Consider the following 13,810-nt stretch of genomic DNA (forward strand, 5'->3'; position numbering starts at 1 on the left):
TATGTTTTTTATGAAGTAAATGTAAACATGGCCATCCATTTAAAAAGGTAAGTAGCCAGAATACATTTGATGGAAAATACAGAAGGAGCGATTCAAACAGCATGGCAAGTACAGTCCAGATTAAGTACACAGATTTCAGGAATTTGAGGACAAATAAAACGCTAAAGGAGAACCAAATCAATGCGTAAGAAAAACAGAACTGATACTGAAGCAAAAAGAAATTATAAAAGGAGAGAAACTATGGAAAATAAAACATATCTAAAAACAGAGAAGTAGCCTATTCATCCTGGAATAAAACTATTTTACCTGACACTGTAAGCTTCAAATTGTATAAACACACAGGACATAAAGTGTGCCTTGATCTCTGTAGTTAGCAAACACACTATAGTTGTTTTTTCATTGACAGGTAACCTTTGCATCTTTTTCATAGGCAATTTAAGGAAAATAGGGCCTTTCACAACATTGTGTTATAATATAATATATACTGAAGAAGATAAGAAGCTACCTGAAAAAGCTTCTCAAAGGCTAAGTTGAGTAAGCAACAGCAGTTACTTGCATGACATAGTGTGTTATTGCTTCAACAAAAGTACAAAAAGCAGCATTAAAAGAGAAATTGATGACATTGGATTTTATTGCTTCCATGGTGAGGTTTACTCTCATCCAGCAGTCCATGATCTTCCATGGTGAGGTTTATTCTCATCCAGCAGTCCATGATCTTCCATGGTGAGGTTTATTCTCATCCAGCAGTCCATGATCTTCCATGGTGAGGTTTATTCTCATCCAGCAGTCCATGATCTTCCATGGTGAGGTTTATTCTCATCCAGCAGTCCATGATCTTCCATGGTGAGGTTTATTCTCATCCAGCAGTCCATGATCTTCCATGGTAAGGTTTATTCTCATCCAGCAGTCCATGATCTTCCATGGTGAGGTTTATTCTCATCCAGCAGTCCATGATCTTCCATGGTGAGGTTTATTCTCATCCAGCAGTCCATGATCTTCCATGGTGAGGTTTATTCTCATCCAGCAGTCCATGATCTTCCATGGTGAGGTTTATTCTCATCCAGCAGTCCATGATCTTCCATGGTGAGGTTTATTCTCATCCAGCAGTCCATGATCTTCCATGGTAAGGTTTATTCTCATCCAGTATTTTTCCATGCTGTGCTCAATGATGTCAAAATGTTCAATTATTAAGTGCTGTGCCCTGTTCACAAAGATTTCAATCGTTAGGTATTAAGTGGATGTTTTTTTGTTTTTTTTTATGAATGAAATATGGTTTGATATTCATGAATGTTTGTCTATTTTACTTTTTTTTAAATAGTTTAAACAACCCCTCTGTGCTTTCAAAAGGGTTCTCAAGCACATCTCCTCTTAGCTGGTTGAACAGGGTTTTAAACCTCTTAAAAAATACTCAGAGTAGAAAAAAACAACAGCCTATTACTCAACATTTTAGAAACTGCACAGCATTGCAAAAGTCACGAAAACTCATATTTGAAAACATGTGCTGTTGCTAGAAACAGTCAGTTTTGAAAAACCTGTGATTTGGACAGCTGCCCCATGCACTAAAACATACTCTACTGTTTCCCAGTTGGACACTATGAACTAACTGCCATAATGTTCTTAGTGATGATAAATGATCAAAACCTAATCTCTTTTCACAAGAAAGCCAAACTGGAACTGGTTCCCTTGATAGCCCAGCAGCTGTAAGCAAGCTCACAATCAACTCATACAGATACAAATGCAGATTTTAAAACAACCATGAGAAATATGAACAATTTCCATCTGGGCAGTTATTTGTGGGTTTTGACAGCTACACACTAGCATCGAGCACCTCAAAAAAAGTTTATGGGCCACTCTCTGAAACATTCAAACATAATCTAAAAATAATTTCTTGTAAATTATTTCAGAGACAAATAGGTTTGGAGAATCTGGTATGCTTTAAAATGTGAAAATCTGCCTACAGCAGATAATGATCCACACTTTTGAGGTCACTGCTTCTGGTAACATAAGAAATAAACGCTGAAAAAACAAAGTACTATTTTACTGAATTTTTTTATGATGCTCAAATATAGGTGAAAGTTTTTCCGTTGCTGATCAGACAGCTTTTTTACATCTGCGTTTACAAAAGGATACTCCTCAGACAAAAGAAGAATTCTCCTGGGAAGACTCCTCTGTGCTCTAAACTGCTTGGTGAAACTGGCAGGTCATGTGACCGATACTGGAGCAGGGGAAAGGAGAGGAAGTTGCTAGGCACCTGACCTTATCCGATCACAGGCCATTCCTTGTTTACACAGAGAACTGTGCTAATTCTGCCACTGTTGTCATCGTGTCTGATGGATTAAACTTCTTTTTGAAGTTTAATCCCAGGTACTGTATATGCCAGACCTGTTCAAGCCAAACACAACGTCTATTTTTTATACAAAAGTACACTAGCGTTAGGAACTGAAGGTAAAGAAAGTTAATCTTACAGGTAATTACAGTTCAGACTCAAAACCCGCTCAAAACACAACTGCGTATTGAATTCCATCCATTGTTATCATTTATTGCTTAATTACTGAAGACATGGAAATATGGAACGTTGACAATTACGGCAAATACAGTATAACTACTGAGAGTACTGGCATGTGTTATATAGGGTATGAAACTGATACCTCTCTACTATATCAACAGAGTGGTATAGGTTGTTATGAAATGGATTTATTTTTATACAATGTAAACTCGTGGTTTCAATTATACTTAGATTGTCTTGTGAGGAGAAAATAAATGATGAGAAATGTAACATCTGTCTATTATGTGCTTTTGAGAATGCAGAATCCTTAGCCAACAAAACAGCAAGTTTGGTAACAAACTGTTTACTTGTGATAAGCTTCATGCTATGGTGTGTGTGATGTGACCTATATATATATATATATATATATACAACTCCAATGTTTTGATTCAAACACATGCTCCCTTCAGAAAGATATAACATTGGCTAGCTGGCTCTTTGAGCTAATTATATATATACATATAGCTTAGAATATTTTTTTTATATTATTTTATTTATTCTTTGCTCTATCTTGCATTCATTCACTCATGCACTATTCTAAATTATTCCCGCGTTGCTGAGCAGATGCGGATCTTGAGTCATGGAATTAACACCTAGTTTATGCAGCTCTGTAACCTTCGTTTTCTTGTTTGCCAAGATTTTTACGAGTTGTTCAAATGTTGACTGGATTGCTTATTAGACAGCTCCCAAAGTCCACAGTAAACGCAGAACTTGTAAATCTTCCAGCATTCCAGCAAGCCTTAAACACACAACAAAGTTGAGTCACTCACATTGTACTACGACACATTTAAGGATTATGCAATCCAGGGGTTAGAACTGTGACTTTCACCTTATCAATCGTTAACACCCAAACCAGAATATACAATCCACGCAAAGCCAGCAAGCCAACGAGATGCTTGGTAGATGAAACTAGCATGCAGTGTTAAAACAGATGCTAAACTAAATCCATTGTGTGTAACATACAGATCAGGTCAGCGTGGTTCTCGGTACCCACAGATTAGGGAGTGTTCCACGAGGTCCCAATGACAAGTCCATTGCTGACAAGTCCATTGCTGAGTTATCAAAACTAGCAAGATAAAAGAGAAAAACCTCCCTCTGCACACATATTCGGAAACCAAAGAATCTTGAAAACTTGCAAAGCTCCACGATAGTTAGGGCACTACTGATAACAGATTTAAAGCAAATTAAAGGAAATGGCCCTTGAAACGCTGGTATTTTTTAGTAGCGGGGTTCCGAAAAATAGCGTTACACGTCCCCAGCTGTTTAAATAACATACCTGTAATTTTTCTTTTCATTGTTAACATCCTGACAACTTTTTACACTTATACGTTTAAAGTCTGTTTCAAAGCTCTTTTCAAAATGTCCACTCTAGTGCACTGATAGTGTAAGGACTATTGCCCACATTGTCAAACAGGTAACACAGCAATAACGATCCCTGTGGTACGGAACAGGAAAGCCAGAGCACTTGCTTTTTTTTCTGTTTTTTTTTTATCATTCTTCCTGCATTGATTTAGAGGACAGGTCTCAAACCCAATGCACTACAGCGGTCATTCTGAAAGAGCTTCATTCTTTGTTCTTTAGCCTCCCTCAGATTCCTGAACTCGGAATTAGACTAAACACTACAAGCCAATATAAACTAACCAGGCTTATTTCTGCAGTTAGCCCCCTGATTTATGGTCCGTTTGTTGGTCTACTGATAAGTCTGGAAATAGTTGTAGATTAGTCAGTGAGTCGACACTCAAACACAATGTTCCAGTGCTGACAGAATCAGGGCAGATCCAACCAAGCATTTAACTGAGGTGCTGGAAGAAACACAAAGAGAGGAATTAGAGAACGGCATCGACCCAAATCCGGCCCCCAATCCCGCATGCGCAGAGGCAGGGTCATTCTTATTACCCAAAGGTTAACAAGCTAATAACAACAAAGACGTAGCAGGGATGGAAATAAGACTCCCATGGCATAGCAATTTGATCCATCCCTGTTTTTTATGGGGAGTTTAATAAGATGGCCTGTCTCCTCTCTGGCCAGTCTCAACTTGATTTACCATATAAAAAAATACTTCAGTTCACTAATAAACATATAAATACAAAACATTGTGTACAGTTCATGGCAATAACCCTGCGTGTCCGCCTGCAGTTTTACAGCTTTGCCTGTGTTGCCAGCAGCTACAGCACAATATCATATCAAACAGAATCGTATTATTATTATTATTATTTGTTTATTTAGCAGACGCCTTTATCCAAGGCGACTTACAGAGACTAGGGTGTGTGAACTATGCATCAGCTGCAGAGTCACTTACAATTACATCTCACCTGAAAGACGGAGCACAAGGAGGTTAAGTGACTTGCTCAGGGTCACACAATGAGTCAGTGGCTGAGGTGGGATTTGAACCGCGGACCTCCTGGTTACAAGCCCTTATTGATATAGTATGCGTCCTACCATTGCCTTTACAAGTCGTAAAGTGGCCAAGAATGAAGAGGTTTGTACAACACTGTGATCACAAAAGCAAGACATTTTGACCTGAGTTCATCATTGGCAATCACAAGTCTCTATTGGAGTTGGGAGAGTTAAGTGCAGGGCTCTTGACCTTTATAAAATTAGCCTTTGGCAATTTCCAGTTCTTCTTTATGCACAACAGCAGCCGTTGAAGCAACAACAGCAGCTCCCAGCGTTAGACTAAACTGCGAATTGTGTAGAACATGGGATTTCCTAATAAAGCTAATGTATCTAACATAATGAAGCATTTAGGTTGCCAATCTGTATGTTGTCTACTGTCTAGCTATGTGGGACCTGTTTTAGTTTAGGTTGTGATTGAAATAACTGTATCACACATTTCAGGGAGGAAACCTACTGTGATAAGTGCCGTTCTGAATCAAAAACAAAATCCAACCTGCAGTGTTTAAACTACTTCACCTGATCTGTGTGGCAATTATTATCTGAAATGAATAAGACAAGTGAACTCTATGCTGGCCGTTCTCCAAGCGTGGCCAGCAAAATCTATCCTGGCTATTACTACAGGTATGCAGGTGCTTTGTATAAATATCCTTGTTGAAAATTCTTTTTTTTTTTTTTTTTTTTTTTAAATAAGACAGTGAATCTGAAAAGCCCAGGTTTTCACACAGGATCACAAACAGGTTTGAACAGGGAGTGATTTAATCTCAGTGTTTGTGTCTTGTACGGACTTTAAAAGGTGGGACTATTTACGCTGAGCGGTTTATGAAAACAGGGAGCTCATATTTGGTCGTTTGCTGTGCCTGTTTATAGTTGTTTGCCATATGAGAAGTCTTAACTGCCACTGACAAAAGCATTATAAAAACTACCCCCCCCCCCCCCCCCTCCTGTCCTGCCTTCACAGTGCCCGGCCCGGTTTCTATGCTGTTCACATGATAAAAGCCACCATCACGGTTGGCACTGATTGGTACTTTGTGCTAACAATCCCAATCCGTAATATGCCCCCATACCTTCGTTTGCCAGCTGTATTTTGAGGTTTGTTTTTAACAGCCATTGTTTTCAGTCACAGTCTGGTGCTATGACTACAGAAGCCAGCGGAGCAGAGAGTTCTGTTTATATATATGCATGGGCACTCAGCCACTCACTGAACCTCAAACAAACTATATTAAGGTCAAATCGTAAAGTTAGGAAAATGTATGGCCCTTTATTCAGTTGAAGGCCAGTCCAAATACTGTATATATATAGCAGTATGTCATTTAATATGTTAAGGTAACATTATGCAGCAGGTTTAATTCAGCTTTATGAAGATAAATTAGATCATTCTATAGGGTGATGCAAAACTTTTGGCCAGAGCTGTACCATTTCAGTTCTATTAAAGCAGGGGACTGGGGGCCAGGGACCCCTGGGGGGGGGGGGGGGGGGGGGGGATACGATAGTTTCAGGGGGGCCGCAGCACATACAAACATTTTCTTACCCAAATGACCCTGACAAAGTAATGTTCCCCAGACAGGGGGATCAATTCATGTACACAAACACTGCTGTTAAGCGCTAAGGATTATACTGAATTTCATTGAGGTCAGCTCATGCCCCACGCTAACAGCATGAACCATTAAACAATAAAAGGGGGGGTTATAAGGAGAACAAAATAGGCAATTATATTAATACAAGTTCTTCATGTATTTTCTTCTCCTTACAAAAATAAAACAAAGCACACTGCTCCCGCTTTCCATTCCAGGCAGGTTTATGATGCATTTGCAATCAGACGGTGTACAACAGAGTACAGTAACTATGGAACAGTTTCTCAAACATTCAGGGAAATGACACTGAACATAACGAAAGCAGTAGCACTTCTACCGGAAGAAACTAACAACCTCGCTCACTAAACTGATCTGAATTTCGAGTGGGGGGGTCCAGTCATAAGAGGAAGGGGCTTTGAACCAAGAAAGCTTGCACTAACATACACACAGAACATCTACATTCTGCCAAGTTTGAAGTTTCCTTGGACTGATTATGTAGCAGATATAATCAAATACTGAACAGACAAGCATACCTTATGTGATTACAGAGAAGTAGTTTGAGACTGTTATTAATATTCTGGATTCTCAAGATTTGAGTTAAGATATTAATAAAAGTATGATTTAAAAATACCAGATCAGATATAACTTGTATAAACAAATCTTGGCAAAGATTAGTATTTGGCAAACAAGTGAAACAAACTGGTACACAGTAAACTAGAAGTCTGCACTGTATCAGTGATTATAATTATGACCACTCTGCAAACTATATAATCATGCTGATCTCCAGTTCTGTAAAATGCAGAACAATGTTTTCCTAGCTCAAACACTCTAATCTGCTATGAAAATACCACAGACCATTAGTTTGCAATTAGTGTCTGTGCTGTACTGGGATTTATTGAGCTATATTGGGATATAGTAAAATGCTTTGTCTACTTGATTAATTCAAATCTATTATTAAATACAAGCACCAAATAAAAAAACAAACAGTGCCATTTCTTCTGGGGAAAAAAGGTCTAAACATGTGGATTTAAAGATGGGTTTTTGTCCACTTTGTAGTTTATAGGCTAGGGCAGTTTGTTAAGATTTACGTGTGTAAAATAGAATATGGAAAGCAGACAGACACACTTCTAAACAGTGCAGCATGATGCCTGGGCACTTGCATAGCTACTAGGCTGCTGAAGTCTACAGTGGATCATGTGCATGATTTAAGGAGGTTTTTGTAAATTGTTTTACAAAAGAGATTTTACGATTACTTAGTCACTGAGATGGCCGGACATCCCAGTCCCAATTTCACCTTATCCCCACATGAACAGATGGCTTGTCTCATTAAAGATAAGGCACGATAATACACCTGTGTCCTCAAAAACGCTGATGTTGAGTTTATATGTGCTAAGCGTGCAATGTAGCCTCAATATTGACGGAAATATTTTTGTTTTATTATCCTATTCAACCATAAGAAATTAAAAATGAGAACCATATTTTTGTCATGTTTATGTATATAATGGCATTATATTAGATTCGTGTCTGTTCTTTACATATATAACATTATTTAATATAGTTCATAACAGGATAATAAAAGGTAGGCAGGCTTATACAGATCCTTTTTGAATAATCGTTTGGGTTATTGTAAAGGTGTGTACATTATAAGTTAACAATTGTTTGGCCTGATCATTTTCGCCCTTGTTGAATTAGCAGGGTAATTCACCTGAGCATAGATGTGATTGTTTGCTAGCCTGAAATAGACATACTAGCCTTTACTTGTTCACTGGAACTCAGATTTCCTTCTGCAAGACCCCTGGGTGATACCGGCGAATGGGATATATAAGGTTGGTGGTGTCGCTGACATGTCAAATGCCTTTGGATCCTGCAGCAGATTATAACTTAAAGTGTATTAACCTCAGAAGTTGAGGTTTCTAAGCAAGACAAGAGGCTGAATGAAAAGGGCTGGACATAGTTTAATCAAAATACCAGCATACAGAACTAATGCATACTACATGTATTCTGTGAAATACAAAAGCTGCATCTCCCTGGTGAAAATAGGTTTCAGTCATGATGGGCAAGACAGCAAAAGTCTGATACATGTTTTACAGGGAACAGTTTAAACAAAACTCATGTAACTGTCGATCCACATGGAAAACCGACTCCCCTACAGACATCTACTCAAAACTTCCCTAGAGGAAATTAGTCATATCGTTCCAGAACAAAGTAAACTCGAATTCTCTAATTATTAGCGGTAGTCATCTTTACCACCCTGCTGCTCTGCAGTCCCTCAGCGTGTTTGTAAAATCGCTTATGTTATCCATGTTTTGTTTTCACTTCCATATCTTAAGTGCTTATTTTGAATTTCACTCCAAGATGTAAGGTTACATCGACCACCTCGTGATGTTTTGCACAAAAGGTGATTCACGGTTACCGTAAACGCAAAACATGATAAGACCACCTTTCAAAACACAGATATTTTGAAATAAAAATAAGAGATAAAAATGAAATGTTTTCAAAATATCTGTAGATTCTGTTCTTTGAAACAAAAACATGTTTGTACGTTTATAATATGTTAATTTGGACCCTTTTCCCAAGTCCACTCAAAGCTTGGAAAATACAACACGGAAAATTTTACATTTTCATGTGGGGCTTGCGCCGTCTGCTGGTGGCGTTGTGTAATTTATATTATTTTTTTTAAAAAAATCTTAATAGACTTCATATTACAATAAGAAGTCAACAGTTATGAACTCTTAATATTATAAATAAATGCAGTAGTTAAAATACATTGTGCAAAGAACGCCCGAGTGCTCGATGGTAGTTTTAAACCTCACTGGACTATGGCACCCAACTGTATCAGTACTTGCATCATCTTGTACTTGCACTGAGCGGCTCCACACTTTGCTGTATTCTGCTGCTGCTCTCAGTTATAATTATACTTTCTGTATCTTGTACTTGATTAAAGGTAACCGTATTCATGCACTTATAGATTTTGTAGTGTTCTCTATTTTGTATTTACCGCCTACCTTGAAAGGTCTTGAATTGTTGTCTACGTCTACACCTACGTCATCACGTTGTGCCACTAGCAAACGTGCCACCCCTGCGTGGTGCTGTTGATATTCAGTCACCAAGTTGTTTCTTTGATTTTCTGTTACTGCTAGATTTGACAGCATACGTCTTTTCACCATGAGGTTCCTGTGTCGGTGTTACAACAGTGTGATGTCTTTCAGGCGGACTCAAGGCATTGCTTATTGTTCTGTAGCCGGGACTCGGAGCAATAGCTCCGGCAGCGCTGACAGCGACGGATCGGCGAGGTTCGCCTTTTTTTAGAACTAACATTAATAGTGACAGTGGCTGCTACTGTAATGTGTTTTACTGTATATTCTGTAATGCATGACAGTTGTTCACACATGCAATGCATTGTACAGTAAAGTATTATTTCTAAATGTATACTCAGTAAGAAGAACAATTGTTTAATTTTTACAGGAGACGCGTCTGTACTTCAATTATTTACAACGTGTGTGCAACAGTGAACATGATGAAGTTTTTGCAATCTAACAGAGTAGCTCTAGTAAAATAAATCATTTACTTAAACCTGTAATATATACACATTGCAACTGTGACATCTAACGAGTCCTCTAAATTTCCTTTTTTAGAAAACCGAAGTACAGCCATCAGTGTAGGGCAGCAGTGTGGAGTAGTGGTTAGGGTTCTGGACTTTTGACCGGAGGGTTGTGGGTTCAGTCCCAGTTGGGGGACACTGCTGTTGTACCCTTGAGTAAGGTACTTTACCTAGATTGCTCCAGTAAAAACCCAACTGTATAAATGGGTAATTGCATGTAAAAAAAATGTGATATCTTGTAACAATTGTAAGTCGCCCTGGATAAGAGCGTCTGCTAAGAAATAAATTATAATTATAGTGTAATCACACTGTGTTTGTGTTGATTGGAAATCAAGGCAGGTCCGTGCAAAAACACACTTTGATCATTCATCAATCACTGATTATGGAGTACAGCAGATACACATTACTTTAGAGACTGGACAGAGTACTGTATAAAATAATAATGTGTAAGTGCATTGCAGGAGGGGAAGGGGTTTGGGTTTCTGTTTATCACAGCAACTAAAACCTTAATGGCAGCGTGTGGTGTTCCTCTCTCTTCTTCTTTGTCAGAGCGGTGCCCCTGTCATATGATGTGTTTGATGGCACAGGGACTGAGACTCCCCTGGTGTTCCTACATGGCTTGTTTGGCAGTAAATCCAATTTCCAGTCCATAGCGAAGGCGCTGGTGCAGCGGACAGGCAGAAAGGTATGACTGATCAATCAGGGTTGGGAATGTGCAAGCTAGTGTAGCAATACAAAACTTCTGCCACAAACGTTGCAACTAGAAGTCTTCCTCAACAAAGAAGACATTACCGTTTGTTAGAAAAGTTATTATTATTATTATTATTATTATTATTATTATTATTATTATTATTATTATTATTATTATTTAGTGTTATAAATATACCCCAGTTTTGTGTTTTATAGAGATGGATGTTAGTTGCATTCCAGGTGCCTGTATGTTTGTACACTAATTTTCCTTTGTCTAGTCAGGTGCTTACTGTGGATGCTCGAAACCATGGCAACAGCACACACACCCCCTTCATGAGCTATGAAGCAATGACCAATGACCTCATGAATCTAATGAGCCAGCTGCATGTAGGAAAATGTGTTTTGATTGGCCACAGTATGGGAGGCAAGTTGGCTATGACGTCCGCCCTTCTACAGGTAAGGTTCGGTGCCTACGTTATATAAAAACTGTCTTGCAAATTCTTATCTTCTGTAGATTGTTAATTGCCTTTTATTTCCACTTTGGTGAAGCCCATTGATCCTCCCACCATACTGTGGGGTCCTTACAAGGCATTCTGTCTGACCCCCTGTGTTTTGTCCTGTTTCTCACAGCCAGGCCTTGTGGAGCGACTGGTGGTGGTCGATATCAGCCCCAGCCAGACCACCATGCACACCGGCTTCCCTTCCTACATCACAGCCATGAAAGCTGTCAAAGTAGACAGCGACATCCCCAGATCCACAGCAAGGAAACAAGCTGAGGACCAGCTGCGGCCATTTGTGAAGGTGTGAGTGGTCTGGTACAAATTCATCTGGAACCCATCTGCTTAGTGCTCACCGAGCTGTAGTGAACACCAGGGCTGGAGTCAATTCCTGTTCCTTTTTAAAAATCAATTCCCAATCCTAAATTCTTTGAAGAAATTGGAATTGGAATTGCATTTGAGAAACAGAGACTGACCCGACCCTGGTGTACACCAAGCCATTTTCAGTGGACGTTTTAGAGTTAAACTCTTTGGGTTTGGTTAATTTTTTATATTATATTCTTTCATTTATATAGCTAGGATAACCCAGTAGGGACTATGGCTAAACTCATGCTCTCTAAGTTATACACCCTATTGTATTTTTACCTAGCGCATCACCTGGTGGATGCACTATATAGTTTTTTCAAAAATAGTGTAGCCCATCATTGATAACATGGATTATTAAAACTGATATTCTAAAAAGCTTTTCGTTCTGTTTGTTGATGCAGGAGCTGACAGTGAGACAGTTTCTCCTGACAAACCTAATTGAACAAGATGGACACTACACTTGGAGAGTGAATCTTGACGCTATCATCAAGCACTTGGATAACATCATGAGCTTCCCAGATTTCGACACGTCCTACCTTGGCCCAACACTGTTTCTGGGTGGAGGAAATTCACCATACATCAGATAATACACTACACTCGAGTATGAGCTTCAATAACCCAGTGCTTTGTAAGTTTGGTATTATTTTGTTTGGACTGATCCATTGTGTTTTGATCACACAGCTCCGAAGACTATCCTAAAATCCAACGCCTGTTTCCTAACTCCGATATCCAGTACATACCTGACGCCAGCCACTGGATCCATCGGGACAGACCTATGGTATTTATCAACTCCATCTGTACATTTCTGCAGTCCTAGTACAATAGGAAACAAAACACCATGCTGTCTTGGGACTGCTGCAGTGAGATATAGACTACAGTGCTCCCTCGCTATAAGGCTGTCTACAGTAAGTACAGTACCGGTGTTGTTCAAACTGTAAATAACTTCTCAAGTCTAACTTCCGTTTCTGTCTCTCCCTTTTGATACAGGATCTGAACTGAAGAAAATCTGCGCTGGCACTTTATAACACAGACATCAGTCAGCAAATAAATATTAGGCCTATTACATGGTTATCTTTCCTAATGTATTTACTTTTTTGCTGCGAGAGGAGCTCCGGCTTTCTCTGGGAGACGAAACGCTTCAGCCCCGAATGTTGCCTTTTTTTATAGCGTTTTTTATTTTTATATAGCGTTGATTACATCGTGCTTTACGCATGGTTAATTTACAAAAAGATACATTTTTGCTTCACTATATGCATTATAGAAAGGAGGTGTTTTATTTTGAGTTTTAGTCAGATGTGTGTTCTGTGTCCAGCGGCGCCCCCCCACCCTCTCCCCCGTTAATAACGCTCTTTGGTTATACTGCTTATATTGTGTGCCCCTCGAAACCCGCTTTCTAGCGAAGGAGCACTGTATGTACACTTGTAATACTGTACAATAGATACTGCTGTCTGCAACAATATCAACCCATTCCAGGTACTGTTAGAGGAGGGAACAAACAGACTGCCTATGTATTTATTTTAAAAAAGGCATTATAAACTATATACGCACATCGTAATATGGGTCCATGTATTCCGTTAATGTCCATGTGGTATTTTATGATCGTTAATGTTATCTTGTTAATGACACTGCTGAACATATACATTACAGCAGGATGGTTGTTAAGGTTGCAATGTTCTTTCCATTATGATATGTATATACATCTATGTCCTTGCTCAGATGGTGACGTTTTTATCTTACATTTTCTAATTTGCAATGTGTTGTAGTTATTGTTTTTACGTAACAGTTGTTTAAAACAGAGGACTTGCTGTACAGGAATAGCGCGCATTGTAACCTTTGAAACACTGTGTTGGTTGTTTGGGTGCTGTGATGTATTACGATGGATGTGATATTAATATTATGGAAATGAGTCTAAAATGATTTTACTCTTCATGTTAACGCACAAGTACAACATGCTGCTGTGCTTGCGAGGTTCGTCTTAACCCTTGAGCTCATATTAAACTGGTGAGTTAGATCTCTCTGCTGTGTTATTTTGGGCGGCCCAATTTCTTTAAAACCTGCATCAGAATGAAATGGGAGAAATGTCTGTCTCATAGCGTTCCTCATGCAAACTTTGGATATAGAATGTACTTTTGTCACACTTACC

General features: G+C 38.9%; 1 protein-coding gene across 3 annotated transcripts; it reads left to right on the forward strand.

The window, feature by feature from the left end:
• The first annotated feature begins 9,580 nt into the window (after positions 1-9,580).
• LOC117430297 (protein ABHD11-like) lies at positions 9,581-13,678 on the forward strand. 3 transcript variants are annotated; one of them, XR_009308945.1, is made up of 7 exons: positions 9,581-9,806; positions 10,664-10,799; positions 11,087-11,260; positions 11,435-11,605; positions 12,069-12,268; positions 12,349-12,445; positions 12,655-13,678. XR_009308945.1 is itself a non-coding variant. In XM_059001041.1 (5 exons), the coding sequence occupies exons 1-5, from the start codon at positions 9,679-9,681 to the stop codon at positions 12,252-12,254; spliced, it is 795 nt and encodes a 264-aa protein (XP_058857024.1). In that variant the 5' UTR covers positions 9,581-9,678; the 3' UTR covers positions 12,255-13,678. The 3 variants fall into 3 exon arrangements, 1 of the variants encoding a protein (XP_058857024.1); XR_009308944.1 differs by having other exon boundaries at positions 12,069-12,445; XM_059001041.1 differs by having other exon boundaries at positions 12,069-13,678.
• Positions 13,679-13,810: the final 132 nt, after the last annotated feature.

Source organism: Acipenser ruthenus, chromosome 26, assembly GCF_902713425.1.
Source record: "Acipenser ruthenus chromosome 26, fAciRut3.2 maternal haplotype, whole genome shotgun sequence".
In the NCBI taxonomy this organism is placed as follows: Eukaryota; Metazoa; Chordata; class Actinopteri; order Acipenseriformes; family Acipenseridae; genus Acipenser; species Acipenser ruthenus.